General features: G+C 41.9%; 1 protein-coding gene and 1 long non-coding RNA gene across 2 annotated transcripts; both read left to right on the top strand.

Moving 5' to 3' along the window:
- The first annotated feature begins 11,805 nt into the window (after nt 1–11,805).
- LOC146971563 (macrophage mannose receptor 1-like) lies at nt 11,806–13,874 on the top strand. The gene is made up of 5 exons (XM_085803296.1): nt 11,806–12,118; nt 12,260–12,664; nt 13,022–13,363; nt 13,469–13,557; nt 13,680–13,874. The coding sequence occupies exons 1-5, from the start codon at nt 12,082–12,084 to the stop codon at nt 13,767–13,769; spliced, it is 963 nt and encodes a 320-aa protein (XP_085659422.1). The 5' UTR covers nt 11,806–12,081; the 3' UTR covers nt 13,770–13,874.
- A 2,350-nt stretch (nt 13,875–16,224) lies between these two features.
- On the top strand, nt 16,225–17,012 carry LOC146971562 (uncharacterized). Its single transcript, XR_015037939.1, has 3 exons — nt 16,225–16,297; nt 16,554–16,601; nt 16,888–17,012. It is a non-coding gene; the product is annotated as an uncharacterized LOC146971562 (long non-coding RNA).
- The last annotated feature ends 1,439 nt before the right edge of the window (nt 17,013–18,451 follow it).

The raw sequence follows: 18,451 nt of genomic DNA, 5'->3' as shown, positions 1-18,451 counted from the left end.
AGCAAACGGGGAAATCCTCCTCTGACCGACGCAAATTGCTGAGGAAGGCAGCCCGAGAGGACGGTGACACCGCTCAGGACCATCACGGAGCCTCCTCCACCTCCTCACCGCAGATTGCTGCCAGCCTCCCACCTGCTGTTGCTGCCACTTCTCCACCTGCTGCTGCTGCTGCTGCTGCTGCTGCTGCTGCTGCTGCTGCTGCCACTTCTCCACCTGCTGCTGCTGCTGCTGCTGCTGCTGCTGCCACTTCTCCACCTGCTGCTGCTGCTGCTGCTGCTGCTGCTGCCACTTCTCCACCTGCTGCTGCTGCCACTTCTCCACCTGCTGCTGCTGCTGCTGCTGCTGCCACTTCTCCACCTGCTGCTGCTGCTGCTGCTGCTGCTGCTGCCACTTCTCCACCTGCTGCTGCTGCTGCTGCTGCTGCCACTTCTCCATCTGCTGCTGCTGCCACTTCTCCACCTGCTGCTGCTGCTGCTGCTGCTGCTGCTGCTGCCACTTCTCCACCTGCTGCTGCTGCCACTTCTCCACCTGCTGCTGCTGCTGCTGCTGCTGCTGCTGCTGCTGCCACTTCTCCACCTGCTGCTGCTGCTGCTGCTGCTGCCACTTCTCCACCTGCTGCTGCTGCTGCTGCCACTTCTCCACCTGCTGCTGCTGCTGCTGCTGCTGCTGCCACTTCTCCATCTGCTGCTGCTGCTGCTGCTGCTGCTGCTGCTGCCATTTCTCCACCTGCTGCTGCTGCTGCTGTATCCACCTCATCCACAGCTCTCCCCACATTTGCTGCTGTGGTATCCAAGCCATCGATCCCTGGTGCTGATTGCACTCCGGCTGGGTCCAGCGCTGCAAACGAACGGCAGGGGAAATCATCTTCGTATCACCAGGATCTGCTAAGGAAAGCTAGACGGTCTGGAGGTTTTCCCGCTCATCACCCACGGCGATCCAGCGCCACTGCTAATCCCCATCGCCGAAGAGAGGTATCACCATCTTCTTCTTCAGCTCGCGGAGGAGCATCCACATTAAATGTCGATAACCATCCGAAGGTGCTTGTCGTGGGATCATCCATGGTCCGACAGGTGCATGTCAAAGACGGCTGCACCTCCTGTCATCCGGGTGCGCTAGTCAACGACATACACAGCTCAGCTCTGGAGCTGCTACGTAAGTTCCCGTCTGTGTCCACTGTCATCCTCCATGCCGGTATCTGTGACCTTAAGCTACAACAATCAGAGAAACTCAAAAATGACTTCATATGCCTCATTGACAGCATCCTACACTTAAAGAAACAGTGCATCATTTCTGGACCACTTTCGCCACCCAGGTTTGGGGACATCAAGTTCAGCAGACTAAGACAGCTTCACATCTGGTTGAAAGGCTATTGCAGCTCCAGAAACATCCCATATGTGGACAATTTCACTGCTTTTTATAACAGAGCAGACCTGTTCAAATACGACCAGCTTCATCCTAATCTCGCAGGTTCTCGTCTTCTGTCCATGAACATCCAACTCACCCTCTGCTCCAGCAGAGCACTTGGTGCATGAAGGTATGACGGCATCAACACTCCATATCCACACTCTGTTGATATTCCTGTCTTTGATATCCCTATCCTCATTACAAAGAGACATCATAAACATCAGTCTCATAAAGATTGTTACAGGCATAGGTCAAAAAACTTAATAAGTATAAAATCTACTCCAAAAGTAACTGTAGTAGCAGATTCTACATCTAACCCCGCCATCAATTCTAAAGGGGATTTATCAAATCCTGAGGTTTTTAAGCTCAGAGATGGTTTAGGACTGATGCACTTAAATATTAGAAGTATGTGTAGTCAATTCAAATTGGATCAACTGAAAATTTTAACATCAGAGACAGATACTGATATTCTAGTTCTGACTGAATCCTGGCTTAAAGATGAAATTCAGGATGCAGAAGTCTCGATAGACAATTACAACTTGTTCAGAACAGACAGAGCCGGAAGAGGAGGTGGTGTGGCTGTCTACGTCAAATCATGGTTATCTGCTGTTGTTTTAAAATCAGTCAGTATACCCAGCTGCTTCGAATTCATTGCATTGAAAATCATCCTTGCCAGCAATAACTCCCTTACTGTCATTGGTGTGTACAGACCACCCTCAGCTAGCCCCTGTGCAACCATCATGCTAGCAGATTTACTTGCACAGTATAGTAAAACAGAGATGCTGGTGTTAGGTGATTTTAATTTAAATTGGTTAACATCTGATTCAGACGGTCTGAAAGATAAATGTAATAATCTGAATTTAATACAATTGATAAATGCTCCAACCAGACCACACCTTAATGATCCACAAAAGTCATCCCTGATTGACATAATTCTGTGTAACAGGAGAGACAAAATAATAAACTCTGGTGTTTTTAGTCCTGGCATCAGTGACCACTGTCCAGTAGTCTGTGTCAGAAGAACCAAAATGGAAAAATTCTGTTCTAAAATCATAGTTAAAAGAAATTTCAAACACTTCAATGAAGCAGCTTTTCTTCGGGACCTTGCCTTGAGTAATATTTCCAAAACATGTGAACTGTCAAATCTAGATCTGGCCCTAGATCACTTTACAATGCTCTCTTAACAGTTGCAAATAAACATGCACCCTTTAAAAAGCATAGGGTTAAGAACAGGTCAGCCCCCTGGTTTACCACCGAACTCTCATTGTTGTTTAGAGCAAGAGAAAAGGCCTGGTCTCTAGCAAGACGCACTGGTGATCCTGCTCATTGGCTGAGTTTCAAACAACTCCGTAACAAATGCACCTCAACTATGAGAAAGGCGAAGGCTAAATTTCACATGGATTTGCTGGCTACTTCAGCCACAAACCCATCAAAATTTTGGAATGCTGTAAATACACAAAAAAACAGAGGTTCTGTCTCTGTTCCTCCTTCCATTATGTGTAATGACTGTCTCATAAACGATCCAACTGAGATTTGTGATGCTTTTAATGTACACTTTTCCTCTGTAGGAAATCAGTTTAATATGATGCATCCTAATGCTCAGCACAACAAACAGTCACTGTCTCATGTCTCCTCGAATACAGCTATGTTTGTATTACAGCCTGTTTCAATATCTATGGTCAGAAATGCTCTTCAAGGTATTGATTGTAAGAAATCATCTGGTGAGGACAAAATAGAACCTTATTTTCTAAAACTTTCTGCTCCCCTCATTACAAACTTGGTCACATATTTGTTCAATCTCTCAATCTCTTCTGGAATAGTACCACAAATATGGAAGACCGCACAAGTAACACCATTACACAAAAATGGCGACAAATCAAATCTTAATAACTATCGGCCGATCTCCAAACTGCCATGTCTCGCAAAGATCTTAGAATCTCTAGTCAGTCACCAATTAAAATCATTCTTATCACATTACTCTGTTTTGAATCCTCACCAGTCCGGTTTCCGAGCTATGCATAGCACCGTCACCGCTATTTCATCTGTTACCAACGACATAATAAGTGCATTAGACAAAGGAAAATACTGTGCTGCTCTATTTGTGGATTTATCAAAAGCATTTGACACTGTTGACCACATCCTGCTACAAAAACGTTTATCTGATATTGGTTTCAACTCAAATTCACTTCAGTGGTTCAAGGACTATTTATCCAACAGACAACAGTCAGTGACATTGGGACATCATCATTCTTCACACCTACCCTTAACGAAAGGTGTTCCGCAGGGATCCATATTAGGACCTGTATTATTCACAATCTATATCAATGATATTACATCCACAATAACCAACTGTCACACCCATCTCTGTGCTGATGATACAATTCTTTACTGTGTCTCCGATACCCCACACTCTGCCATTGAAGCCCTCCAGCAAGCCTTCAACAAACTCCAGTATTCTCTTTTCAATCTCAATTTAATTCTAAATACGGACAAAACCAAGTACATGATCTTCTCAAAATCCAGAAATACAATAAATACCAACTTATGTATCACCACTCATTCTGGACATGACATACAAAGAGTCACTGAATACAAATATTTAGGCATCTGGCTGGATCAAAAACTTACATATAAATATCATATCGACAACCTTGCAGTTAGATTAAAACAAAAACTTGGATATTTCTATAGAAACAAATCTAACTTTCCACTAATTTATAGAAAGCGTATAATAGAGGCCGTTTTGATGCCTGTTCTGGATTACGGTGATGTCATCTACAAGCATGCATCTGCTTCTATTCTTGCCTCACTCGACTCATTATACCACTCTGCCCTCAGATTTATCACCGGATCCACTTATTCTACCCATCACTGCATACTGTATAAGAAAGTAGGATGGGCTCCTTTATCAATCAGAAGAGACATACATTACTACCTTTTTATTTATAAAGCTTTAACTGGCTTCACACCAACATATCTTAGTAATTTATTGAACTGGCCATCTCAAATTTATCCAACTCGTTCAAATGATTATCTAACACTCCAGGTTCCTCGGACGGATTCAGCTTTCGGTAGAACTGCATTCAGTTTTTCTGCTGCTCATACCTGGAACTCTCTTCAACGATCTCTGAAAATGAATTCATTTGTTACCCCAGGCCAGTTTAAAAACATGATCATAAATATGCATACTTTTGAATGCAATTGTTTTAAAAAATCCTAAAAAATTGTTGATAATGGGTGATCGTATTGCTGTTGATGTATTTTTATGATCACTGTATTTGTTATATGATTGCTGTTGATTTGTTGTGCTCTCGACGTCATTGGAAATGAGGGTTTACCCTCAATGGCTTTCGAGATCTAAATAAAGGTTAAAGAAAAAGAAAACTAACCCTGACAAGAACCAGAACCAGAATCTAACACTACAACCAAGTCTTAACATCCAAATAGCAGCCTCTACCCATGTGGAGCTAAATTATTTTAGTGATTCATGTATCAAATCCACATTACTTAGAACGTGTTCAGGAACTTGCACTAATGAGTAAATATTTGTAATTATCTTGTCAAACCTTGGATATTTAGTGGAAAATTAGCTGTATAAAGATGATGACTAGCCTACATGATGTTTCTCTGCAATGATATAATCAGATGCATTATATTAGACATCAGCACTGTGCAGTATAAATGCACAGGTTGGGAATTATTAAATGGTTCATACAGCATTAGTTTTAGATTTAAACAAGTTGTATAGGTCAGACAAAAGCGCTTCACTTTCTGAAATATTATGTTATGTTATGATTTGACAGCGCTGTATTAAGTGACTTGACATAATTCAAATTACATGTTTGTTTGTTTTTATTCAAAGCTTCTTTCCCACACCTACTACAGTACAAGAATTATTAAGTATTATAACAAAATAAATCCTAAGCACAAATAAACAACAAACCAAACAGTTTATATTGTTATATACTACGTTTTTATTATGTCATGCATTCTATTTTCATAATTTATCTGACTGCATCCATTGGTGATGTGAGTTGTTTCTGCAGTTTATTAGTGTAACACGTTTTCTCAGTGTTACAAATGTTTTTTTTCTCTTGTCATTTTCTTCTATTTTTGCCTCTGACACAGTGTTAACACAGTTTTATTTTTTTTTCTTCAGAGCTAATGCTGTGAAACTTCTCACACTGACTTTACTTTTCCTCTGTTGCAGAATCAAATCTTCCAGGCCAGAGAAACTATACTTTGATTACCAATCCACTGAATTGGACAGAGGCCCAGACTTATTGTAGAACACACCACACAGACCTGGCTACGATCGAGAACGCTCACGAAGACGCAGAGTTGAAATCACTGATGACCACAAACTCTTATGCATGGATTGGCTTGTACAGAGTACCATGGAGGTGGTCTGACAACAGCTGCAGCTCCTTCACAAACTGGGCATCTGGTCAGCCAGATAACATAACCCAGCATTGTGTGGCTGAAGACTCAACCCATGCTTGGCATGATGAGCCCTGTGACAGGAGACTTTCCTTTTTGTGCTATAAAGGTGAACATACGTATATCAATATCAATATCATGCCTTTCTTTATTTTCTTACAAAGGAGTAACGTTTCCCTCCTTTTTTGTGGATATGTGTTTGTTGAACTGTCCAGACCTGAGAGTGAAGAAGATGACCATGCTGAGGATGAAGATTCAGACCTTTGCTGACCTTTCAGATCCAGCTACTAATGCTCAGATTCTCCAGCAGGTAAAACTCCCTCCTGTTCCTGCACAACTAAATCTCAGCCATCACAACTTCTGTTTATCTATAATAATGTTTATGATGTGCATTAAAACACTGCAATAGCATATCAATAATAATTATAATATTTTCTGTAAGATGAAGCTAAACATGTTTGTATCATTGTTCTTCTAACGTTGTCTTTATTCCCTCTCAGCTCAGTGAAAGGTTCAAGGCTTTACACGGTGACGTTAAACTGAGGTGGGTGACTCAACCCACAAAACAAGAGGAAGACGGTGATGAAGACAAAGAAACATGTAACTGAATGTTTTTAACTCTTTCGCGACCAAACTAATTGCTCATCCCATCCGCTCCGGACCGCATGTTTTTGACTATTTGTTTCCCTGTTTTCTCACGTCGAAGCGAACTCTGTACATCACGTGGTTGAAGAGTGACTTTCCAGCGTGCTCCTTGAAAAAATGGCGAGTTTTTTCCGCCGTTTCCTTCGTGAGTACGAAGGAGAAGAAGAGAGCCCGGTTTCTCCAAAAACGGAGCTCCTGCTCTAGTTTCAGAGAAAAATGCACTTTTGTGTCAAGTGGCAATCAGCTCATTTTACCGCTACTCTGCAGTGTGGCGTCTCCCAAATGATTTCTACAGCTAAATAAGTATTTTTGTAGGCAGATCTGGGGGGTGTGGCAGCGTGGAGTGCTGCGGTGTGGGTCTCTGGCCACAGCGGAGCAGCTCCATGACACTGCTGTGTGACTGGCCGGCGATGAGTGCTTTGGGGTGGGGCGGCGGCTCACAGCGCCCGCTGCACGGTGGAAACAGCAGTGATAACACATAGTTTATAAAAAACATTATGTTTTGATTGTAGTTTAAAACAGTTTTACATATCAGAGGACTACCATATTCACACACAGGGTACCTGAGAGTGTCTATTATCGTAATCTGTAAAAAACAAAAACAAAAAAAAAACGGTTTTGATGAGTTAACTCCTCCTCAGAGGTTGCGCTAGACTTTTTCGTTGCCGGTCATTTTGACTGACGGGGTCATAAAAATTCCGTCATAATCTATTTTTACCGGTCACTTTAATTTTTTTTATGATAATAATGACATATTCAATAGCACTAATTTTAATTAATTTTTAATTCATATTTAATTAATTTTTAATTCATATCAAGTCCAAACAAATTGAACAGAGAATGCTCCGCAGCAGAGTCGGCGTCAGATCACATCTAATCGGGGGTCATTCAGTGAATGCGGGTCTCTCTCTCTCTCTCTCTCTCTCTCTCTCTCTCTCTCTCTCTCTCTCTCTCTCTCTCTCTCTCTCTCTCTCTCTCTCTCTCTCTCTCTCTCTCTCTCTCTCTCTCTCTCTCTCTCTCTCTCTCTCTCGCAGCCATTGCGCAATGCGCATCACTGAAAGAACTGCTACTAGACCACACAGCCAGATGCAGCACAAATTCAGACAGGACAAAACCACACGCAGCTTTAAGTGTTATAAACAATGCCACGGCGGGCAGAATACATTAAAAGAAGGTATATAGCGTTACCTTTAGAAGAGTTGTGTGCGGCGAGTGTGTGAAACTCCCACTGCTCTACCTGTACCGAGACACACCGCTGTGTAGCCTACAGCTTCAGTCTATGGACGTAACTTAACAGCTGACTACTGTCGGCCCCTCGGACACTGCAGCTGAATCTCGCCCGTTAAATCATTATCGACCGTCATATTTGCACTGACACGACTCCCAGTCAACATTTAATCCACTTGAAGCAGTTTGAATACTGCGGGGAAGCTTTCTGTCTTCTTCTCTGTTGTTAGTGTTTATGTGTGGCAGCGCTACAGCGCCACACACGCTCCACACAGGCCTAGAGGAGGTACTACAGCGTTTTTCTACTGAGCGCACCAGCCAGCTGTGAGTTTTTTTTTATTTATTTTTTTTATCTAATTCTCACGTAGTGACTTTGTGACATTGTATATGTTTTATATCGTTATCCACCGCTCCATTTATTGATTATCCGCCGGCTTCAGTGTAAACAAATGCACATGGCCCGACGGCCATGGGTGTGAATTGCAATCTGTCAAAATGACGGATGGCCTCAAAATCTTTCCGTCACCGTTTAAAAAAAACGGTCAATGACGGAAAATATCCGGTTAACGCGACCCCTGCTCCTCCTCCTGAACATTCGGCACGCTGTGACGAGTTTACTTGTCAATGGTCGCGAAAGAGTTAAATCAGCTACAAAGACACGATGCAGGAAACCAAAATGAATGTAGTTAGATGACTTTGTTAAAGCAGAAGTAAGCAGAATATTTGTGTTAATATAAGTCTTAAATAGTTATATCTTCCGACAGCAATCACTTACATAGAGTGTTTGGTCTGAAACACGGGTCTGTCAGTCACTCTGCTCTGCTGTAAGCCGAGGAGAAATCTTTCCTTGTATCCTACAACCTTTATCCAATGAGGAGAGAGAACAGCATAAAGGGGCGGTCCTCTCTGTGTGTGCAGCCAAGGGATGCGCATGAATGTGGTGATGTAGGGACGAGGGCGGGGACTGCTAACTCCATCTGCTGAGAACAACCACCGGATCGCTTACTTCTGCTTTAATCAAATGTACTGGAACAAATACTCTGTCATTAGACTCAGTGTGAAACAAATCATGTTGTAATCTTCCTTTATCTTCTAGTAAAGAATCATGTTGACAGTCACTAAGAGCAGGCTGAAAACCAGTGTTTTGCTGCCCTCTCTGGTGGAAGCTTTCATGGTAGATGTTCTGAGCAGCAAAGCATAAATTATATAATTTAGCGTTATAACGGAGGCTACTTGTCTCCACTCTGGACACCAAATTACACTGTAAATTGTCGGCCAGATGGAAATCTGCCTCTGTTCTCAATCAGACATCTCACCTTGACTTACCTGCTCGCCTTTTTTCACAAGATAAAACCGTTTTCTGCTCGGCTCGAGAGAGAGAGAGTATAATGCTGATGGAGGAGAGGGGCAGTCACAATGAGAAAGACATTTAATTTAATGTGAATAAGGTACCACAGTGCTTAAAAAAGCATACAATTTGTTGTTTCAACGTTTTCCTGCTTTTTGACCTTTGACAATCACATCCCTGTTTTTGTTTTTGTTTTTTTTACCACTGGGCCTATACACATGACAGTAACTGCAGCTAATATTTTGTAAATGAATTTGTAAATCTCTTCAGGCTCCCAACCAGCTACAAAAACACACCTGGGCCAGCCACACCCACCACCTCCACTGGGACATCATACCGCTCGGTATGCTTTCATACTCATCTAACCTAGCTGGCTGTTGTTTTTTAATCTGTGTGATGTTGTTTCCACATTAGTTCCAATCATGGTGACCAATTTTACACCAGTATTTTGATTTAATAAATTGCTTATTGACTTCAAACCTATTTTAAAGAAAAAAAGGTTGATGAACCACCTGGTAATCAATCAATAGTATGGAGGCCCCATGATGGGTTGATGATGCTATCAGTTAGTTGCATCTACAGTTTGCATTCACTCTGAACTAAAAACGTGCTGCTCTCTTGTAATGCACAGGTGTCTGTGTGTTTTAATTCATTTCAAGTCTCCCTTCCATCAGATCCTCAAAGGCCTGATACACACTCACGTTTTGTGAGAAAAAACAAAGTCTGCAAACACTTTACAAGATATTGTGTGCTTGCCTTTTTCTTCAGCATAGACATTGTGCATTCCCAGGGGAGACTCATGAGCAAAATTGGCATGAGATGGCCTCAGTGGGAAAATCTCCTTTACATCTGACTGGTCTGAAGCACAACTTGGATAAGAAATGACAGCCATTTTCAGAAGAACATTTGCATTGTCTATGGGCCAGTCATTCCCATTTGAATATTTGAGTACAATGAAGGGATGCAAAAGACTAATAAAACCAAACGTCTCAAGCTGTTTTCTGTGGGGTGGGGAAAGAAGAAAGAAAGAAGTTGCCATTTGTCTCTATATAATGGCGTTAATACTCTAACCTAACCTGTACTGGTAAACAGTTTATATTACAGTACACAGTTTCAGTTTGGGGCAACATAACATATGTTCGTTGCCTTTTCTTCTTCTTTATATAAATCTGCCTTTTTTCTGGTAAATTTAGTGTTAAATACTTCTGCATTGCCACTGACTTGATGTATTGTATATCACACATAGCATACTTTTTTCTCCAGGAGGAACCAGAGGAATTCTCCGATAGTGACTCTGAAAGTCCTGTGTGCCGGAGAAGGAGAGGTGGGTCATAGAGAATTTAAATTGTTGACTCGCAACAGGTTGTAGACACAGTCGACTCAACAGGGTTACACCCCGCCTTTCCGACAAGGCTTTTAATATAAGGAAATGTGTGTTACTCAACAGGTGACTCCCTTCTTTAAGACATGCTGATAGAGGAATACACACATGGTTGTGCCTAATTACGCAGCAGAGCCCAGACAGGGACTAGTCTGCCTGTCTAGCCTCTACCTGCTCTTTTTACTAAACTTAACCAACTCCTTTCATCATTATGTAAAATATTTTGGGGAAAAATATGCTGTTAAAGGAATTGTCGGAAAGGCAGGATGTTAAAAAAAAGAAAAATACCGTAATTCCTATCATATGAGGCAAGAATTGTCGGAATGATGGGACGTTTGTGAAAATGAAGTGTTGCCATTTAGACAATTAGAGGCCTATGTCGGACTGGTGGGATGTCGGCGGTTGCCCCCAGGTGAGAGCAAGGATGCTAACCACAGCACCACTGTGCCACCTCCTAATCCAGGTATCAACTATGGTAAATTACTGGGAAAGTGTGATGTACGGTGGCCCTGAAAGCTCAGCACACACTAAGATGATTAACCACACACAAACTCAAGAAAAAAACATAAATTTGACTACACATGCAACACAAGTTATTTCTACTGGACACCAGCCATGAAGTACAACTCCTGACTGCAGCAAGCGGGTTCTCATCCTACCCATGACTCATCCACATGACTAACAAATAACTAATAAGTGGTTCTTCATGTGTAACTTTGGAAGTCACAAAATTTTGAGCAGGTGTGTTTCAGCTCAGATCATCATTTTAGTGTCTCCTAGAAACACTTTTGTCTTGTCATTTTGATGGAATGTTTTGTGAATTTGTTTGTTCTCTGTCTATTTGCATGTGTTTTCTTAAGCTACAGTGCATTGAGTGTAGTTTGATCTGCAAGGAGAAGGACCGGTATCATTACACCAACCTCTAAGGAAAGTCATGCTTTGCGTACTCAAATGATCTCAAGCATTACGTATTCCTCAGGGAGGTTATAACCAGTGTCTCCTCAACATGTGCACATGTTCAGATCTCAACCCTATTACAACATTCACCATCTAGAATTCAAACTTGTGAGTGTGTCTTTATGTTTCCAGGGAATGAGTGAGATGGTTGGAATACCAGGTGACTGCAGGAGAACGCAAAACAAGGATAGATAAGACTTAAAGGGGAATTTCCATTTTTTACAATCTGGACCTTATTTCTAGCATAAAATATGATTATTTAATCACCCAGATAACATTGGTGTCATTACAAGCCCTTCCGATGAAATTAGATCCAGCCGAGAGCCGCGTATATCCATTATCTGGGTGAGTAAATGATAGTATTTTATGCTAGAAATAAGGTCCAGATTGTAAAAAATGGAAATTCCCCTTTAACTAACTTCACTGCTCTTAACATGTAGCTAGAAACTGAGGGGGCAATGAGACATTTTGAGATGAATGAATGAATGAGACATTTTCTTCTTGTCTTGAAACCCTTAGCTTTGTCTCAATTTGTAGCTCAGTCAGAAAACAACACTGTTGACGTTGGTCTGTCATCGTTTCTTAACCACATGGGCATAAGCTCCATCCCCGATGATAGTATTTGAGTTTTGAGTTTTACAAATGTTATCAATGTGTTTTCTTTTTCAGTAAATCAGAAATGAACTGTCTTGTGACTCTGGCTCTCCTCTTTGTTGGTAAGGTCAAAATGTGTACTTTTTTCAGTTTGGTTTTTCTTCTACTGTGGCCTGCTTAACATTGTGTTGTTGTTTTTAATTGTGTTACTTTGTTCAAATGATTTACCAATACTAACTATACCTTCTATCACTGCCCTTCAGGATGTATCCTCATCTCCAGTTCTCAGTACCCCCTGCGCACGTACTACTATGTTAACTTGAAAGTGACGTGGGCCAAAGCTCAGCAGTACTGCAGAGAGAAATACACTGACCTGGCAACCATTGAGAGCGTGGAGGACATTGGCATGTTAAAACCTAATATTTCCTATTCGTGGGCATGGATAGGCCTGAAGGATGACCCAGCATCCTGGAAGGTAACCATGGGCAATGACCACAACTCCTGGAGATGGTCAGCAACTGGTGAAACGAGCAAAACTGGTTATCAATCCTGGAATGTAAGTGAACCTGACAGTGTGTCAGGAAGGGAAAACTGTGTGAAAATGGATAAGGCTGGAGCCTGGCATGATGTTTCCTGTGAAAGAAACTACGGCTTCGTTTGTTACAATGGTAAGGTCCAAGTGCACTAATATTATCAACTGACTTAAGACTTATCCAATGATCATGGTATCTCCAGAGAAGTTGTTGCATCACTGGGGAACCATTTGCTGCACAAGCCTGATTAAGGCCTATTTATGCTTTCTGTATGTCACCATTATATACTCCAACGCATCCCCTGTATTGGGATGGACCTCTTGTTCGCTGCCATCCCTCACGACTTGGAGACATCAGTCCCTACAAAATAAGTGAGAAATGTACATCTGCCACTACCTTTTGTGTTCTTTACATATTTTTGCTTGGTTGGGAAACTGGATCATGAAATAACTGAATTAACTGACACACTGGCTTCATTTGTGTGTATTGCAGTCACAAACGAAAAGGAGAAAATCTACGAGTTTGTCTCCACGCTGAAAACTTGGCATTCTGCAAGAGATTACTGCAGAGAGCACCACACAGACTTGGCGATGATCGAGAACAGTGTTGAAAATAGTGAGGTTGCTTCAGTTAAACCAGCCGATGCTGAAATCTGGATCGGTCTGTACAGAGTCCCATGGGAATGGTCTGACATGTCCCCAAGCACCTTCAGAAACTGGAGAAGTGGGAGTCCAAATAACTATGATGGCAGGCAGTTCTGCATGTCTGAGAATCCTGATCATGAATGGGATGACGATGCCTGTGATGTAAAGTACCCCTTCATCTGTCATGAAGGTGATAGTTCAGAGACATGAAGACAAGCTTTTGAATTTTTAACGACCGGTAAATATTAAAATTTCTGTCTTTGTTTTGTAAATGCCTGTTTACTCTACTTTTCAGTTTCAAAACTTCAGACGGTGGTGAAGATAATGACTGAGACTGATGCTGACATGACTGACTCAAATGTTAACAGCAAACTCCTTGAACAGGTAAATTCTTGTCTCACTTTTTCTTTTGTAAAAGTAAAATGAAAGGGAATGAGAGGAAGATGCAGACTTTATGATCATGGAGAACAACAGAAATGATGATGATTTCTGATATTCCTCCACAGCTGGATGCAGTGCTAAGAAGTCAGGGATGGAGCAACTTCACTCTGCGATGGAAAACTCTGCCCAGAAAGCTGAGAGAGAAAGATGTTTGATCTCTAATGCACAACTTCTTCTGTTTAGTTGCTAATCGACTAATTAGTGTGGATAGAAACACTTGTTGACAACAATGTAATGTGAGGTTATTAGACTTCCTGTAGTGTGTATAGGAAATAAGTGACAATGTCCGTGATAAGACTGGAATTATTATTCTGTTCATCTCTCGTTATACAGAAGAAATAAGTAAATGGTGAAAACAATCATATGCTTCATTCTGTGGTTTTACTTTGTATGTGTTCAGTTATTCATTTAGAAAATCACGATGGAAATGAAATGTGCAACAATTATTTTCTCGTCAATTTTAACAAATCAGTATACATTCAGTATTCACCTCCAATGTACTTGCTGAGCAGCTCACGTCTCTGCCCTGCAGATCACAAAACGGGGTCCGCCCACTATTTAGACATCCCGCTATTACGACATCCCTCTATCTAGACATGCCGCTATTCCGACACTTTTTGGTATCGCTATTCCGTCATCTTTTTTTTTTTTTTTTACACAGCTGCGATACCCAGGCGCGTCTCTCTCTCTCTTTCTTTTCAGCATGCCTATCACCGGTTTGATGAGGGAGTGATGTTCTTAATCTCAACAACTAAACTATCAAGTCACAAACAAAACTGACACACATGATAAACAAACAGAACTATGCTGCAGTTTGTTTGTCAAGTTAACCTGTGACCTTCAGCACCACGGACAGCGCGGCGGATGAGCCGCGGAGAAGCTGCAGCTGTGAGCGTCTGGGCTCTGGGCTTAGGGCCTTTCTCTTTGATAAATCAAACTGGATCCAAGAATTGTGCGCACTTGAACACACCTCATATTCCGCCCCCGGAATGCCTCACAACCATATATGGTCAGCACGTGCATATTAATTAGCCATGTGCGCGGCTACGAAGACAACGGGCGGAGGGGGGGGGGGGGGGGGCGAGATACATGGCATTGATTGATCTGAAAAAGGTGTAAATATTTCGGGTGTGCGCTATTTTCGTCTTTTCGCCGTACGCAAAACTTTAGTAGCAGTTTTACACCCTCTTTGATAAATGAGGCCCCAGGTTGTAGCTGGCGAGCTTTCGGCGCACTCTCGGTGCGGCTTTTTGGCACGAAATTGTCACTGCGCAAAGATGAATCTGTCGACACCTCCAACTGCTGCGCTGCCACACCCATCTCGGTGTGCCTCGGTCTACCAAATTACCAAATTTGCTGCGCAGGTGCTGCGCCAGAAGAAATTACCACTGCGCCGGTCCTGCCAGGCTGCACCACCCTGCGATGCGCCACGAAATTAGAGCCCTTATAGTTTACAACTAAATATGACCTCTATCATTAAACCTCAGGATTTTCCCTTGCTTACTCTGACATCTACTTTCGAGACTACCACTATGTCGACCAGTTACTGAACTGGACCAAGGCTCAGAAAGACTGCAGAGATCTGGCGACCACTGAGAGTGTGGAGGACTTGAGCAGGTTAAACAGACCAAGTGGGGACAACTATTGGTCATGGATTGGACTGCCTGATGACCCAAAATTCTGGTGGTGAGTCACAAGCAATGATTCAAACTCCTGGAGATGGTCAACAACTGGTAAAACACCAGAAACTGATTATCAGAACTGGGCCTCAATGATCCAGATTATGAACATGAACATGTCAACAATGGTGTGACTGATCAGTCAGAGGCAAGAGCCAGTGCTGCATTTGAATGCATCACAGCAGTGTGACCAAGCCAAGTGTGTCCAAATTCAAATGCAGATGGTCTCATTTACCAATGGTCTGTTCTGGTCCACACAGTCTATGGATGCCTGTGCACGATGCCATGATGCGTGAGGTGAGTTTCCATGTCACAGAACATGAAGAGAAGTCTATTCATTCTTTTACCTGACAAAACCAAAATAAATTTGTTTATATCAGATAGCGTCCTGTTATTTGTGTACATGTGGATGTGGAGCACTGATACTGATATTTATAAATGGCACTGTGAATGTCAATTTGTGTAACCAAATACTGTATGAAAATATGAGCCCAGTGTCAACAGGTTCAGCATGAGAGGAATTTTCCATCATGACAAAGCTTCCAAACATACATATTGGTCTGTAGCTGCAGCTACATCAACAACAGAAACTGCCAAAGCCACAACAACAGCATAAACAACCATGTGTTCCAGCATGAAAGCCACAACAACAGCAAAGGACACACCCATTTACACTGTAACAGTCAGAGGCTTTGTTGTTGGAAATGAATCAAAAGTGTACTCATAAATATGTGTATGTAATTAAATATGGATTAAATAAAAGTAGTACAGTCATTGATCAAGGTTTCTGGAGACACAGATTATAAAATTATGACAAAACATACAATAACTTTCTGATGACAGAACATTATCATTACATAATGAGTTACATTTCCTCATTTGCATATAAAAATAATGAGTATGTTAAAATGCAGCACCGTTGTGTCTACCTGTCAGAGAGAGGACAGACATTCTCTTGCAGAGGTTCCAGGTTTGGTTGATGAGAAACACTGGACTTTTGACATGTGAGTACACTTTGTTTCATTAACTTCTCCCCCATGGGTTAGAATATCAAATCAACTTAATCAGATATACAAAAGTGTGAATCCCCTCCATATGTTAGACCCAGTAATTTTAATATTTATAATTGCTTTTCAATCACACCAGAAATACATGTACATTTATTGTTTACAACTCGTGTCCACTCAAACCTACTCAAATGTGACATTTATATTTGTTGTTCAATTCAAATGAATTTTTGCTATTTTTATTACTTTTCAGTGAAATCAGAGATGGACTCTACAAAGCTTTTGATTTTCATCTTCATTGGTAAGAGTTATGATTCCTTGAATTTAGTGTTGATGCTATTGGTTTCCAGTTCATTTGCTCTATCACACAGCTGAGAATCTGAGGTCTCAGGTGTGTGAGTGTGTGTGTGTGTATACAATTGATTTGGCTAAATTGTCTTTTCTTCCTCCCTCTGGTAACACAGTAAGATGAGACATTTTCTCTTGTAAAACTAAATGAAAAGCCTTGAGACAGTATTCAGATCAACTGTCCCCAACATGACTCTTATAGTTTACAACTAAATATGTTCTCTATCATCAAACCCTAGGATTTGACCTCACTTCCTGCTCTGACACCTACATTCGAGAGTACCACTATGTCACACAGTCACTGACCTGGACCGAGGCTCAGAATTACTGCAGAGAGAAATACACTGATCTGGCAACCATTGAGAGCGTGGAGGACTTCAGCAGGTTAAACAGACCAAGTGGATACACCTCATACGTATGGATTGGACTGACTAAAGACCCAAAATCCTGGAAGATAGGAGCAGAAGCAGAAACCGGTTACCACAATTTTGTGTATGAAGGAAATTCTGGAACATGTGGGTGTATGTACAACAGTCAATACCTGTATGATCACACGTGTTCCCATAAACACCCTTTTATTTGCGGTAAGAAAAAAGTTGTGTTCACTGGTTTAAAGAAAACCAGGCTGAAAAAGAAGTGTATAACTGTGCTCTGTGATGGAGAGTTGCAAGTCTGTTTGGGTGTGGTCTGCAGTATGCTATATAGCTGTTGCTACAGTATCTCACACGCTATGAGATAATAACGGAACGTTACGAGACAGAGTTGTTTTCCAGGTAAATTCATGCAAAACCACTGATGCGTGTTCCTGTCTCCTAATGTTGTGTTATTATCTCATAGCGTGGTGAATGTGCAGGTCACAACTTGCCCACCAGAGCATTTTGGAGTTGTTGGATTGTGTATTTGATGAGTTTGATGAGGGAAACCAAGAAATCCCATTAGCTTCCGTAGCGTAGCTCTGAGCAGCTCGCGGCTCTGCTCCGCCGTTCTAACAATAGCTTGCACCGACATTTAAAGGTAACATTAAAGGTAACCAGCTGTTAGCAGCCGTTAGCCGCAGGCAGCAGCCGGTGCTGATTGGGCGGGGAGCTGGTGGCTCGTGAAGAAAGCTGCCTCCAAACGTTGTCACTCTGACATTTTTACTACAAAATACACCAAATTGAAATATTTTGACTAAAATGTCAACACTACTTCATAACCAAACCCTGACAAGAACCAGAACCAGAATCTAACACTACAACCAAGTCTTAACATCCAAATAGCAGCCTCTACCAGAGGTTGCGCTAGACTTTTTCGTCGCCGGTCATTTTGACTGACGGGGTCATAAAAATTCCGTCATAATCTATTTTTACCGGTCACTTTAATTTTTTTTAAATGATAATAATGCCATATTCAATAGCATTCAATTTTAATTCATGTTTAATTCATATCAAGTCCAAACAAATCGAACAGAGAATGCTCCGGAGCAGAGTCGGCGTCAGAGCACATCTAACTGTGGGGTCAGTCAGTGAATGCGGGGGTCACTTTCTGTCAACATCTAAATACAACGTTAGATGACATCATTTTTCTGTCAACAATCAACATGCTAATCCATGTGTTATACCAAAACATCCAAAGGAGCACGTTTTCACATAGGCACCGCATAGTGCACTGGCGTTAGTTCTCTCTCTCTCTCTCTCTCTCTCTCTCTCTCTGTGCCTCTCATTTCTCTTTTACGCACGCACGCAGCCACTGCGCATCACTGAAACAACTGAAGCTATAGACCACACAGCCAGATGCAGCACAAATTCAGACAAGACAAAACCC

The sequence above is a fragment of the Trachurus japonicus genome, chromosome 16 (assembly GCF_045865225.1).
Source record: "Trachurus japonicus isolate A0001 chromosome 16, Traja_1.0".
Lineage (NCBI taxonomy): Eukaryota > Metazoa > Chordata > Actinopteri > Carangiformes > Carangidae > Trachurus > Trachurus japonicus.
Note: the sequence above shows the minus strand (reverse complement) of the source record. Positions and strands in the feature narration are given on the sequence as shown.

Bases quoted from the DNA above. Each gene is read 5' to 3' on its own strand.
- LOC146971563 (XM_085803296.1), top strand. From the start codon at position 12,082: ATGAACTGTCTTGTGACTCTGGCTCTCCTCTTTGTTG. The intron at 12,119-12,259 runs GTAAGGTCAAAA...ACTGCCCTTCAG, and splicing joins TCTGGCTCTCCTCTTTGTTG to GATGTATCCTCATCTCCAGT. The intron at 12,665-13,021 runs GTAAGGTCCAAG...TGTGTATTGCAG, and splicing joins CGGCTTCGTTTGTTACAATG to TCACAAACGAAAAGGAGAAA.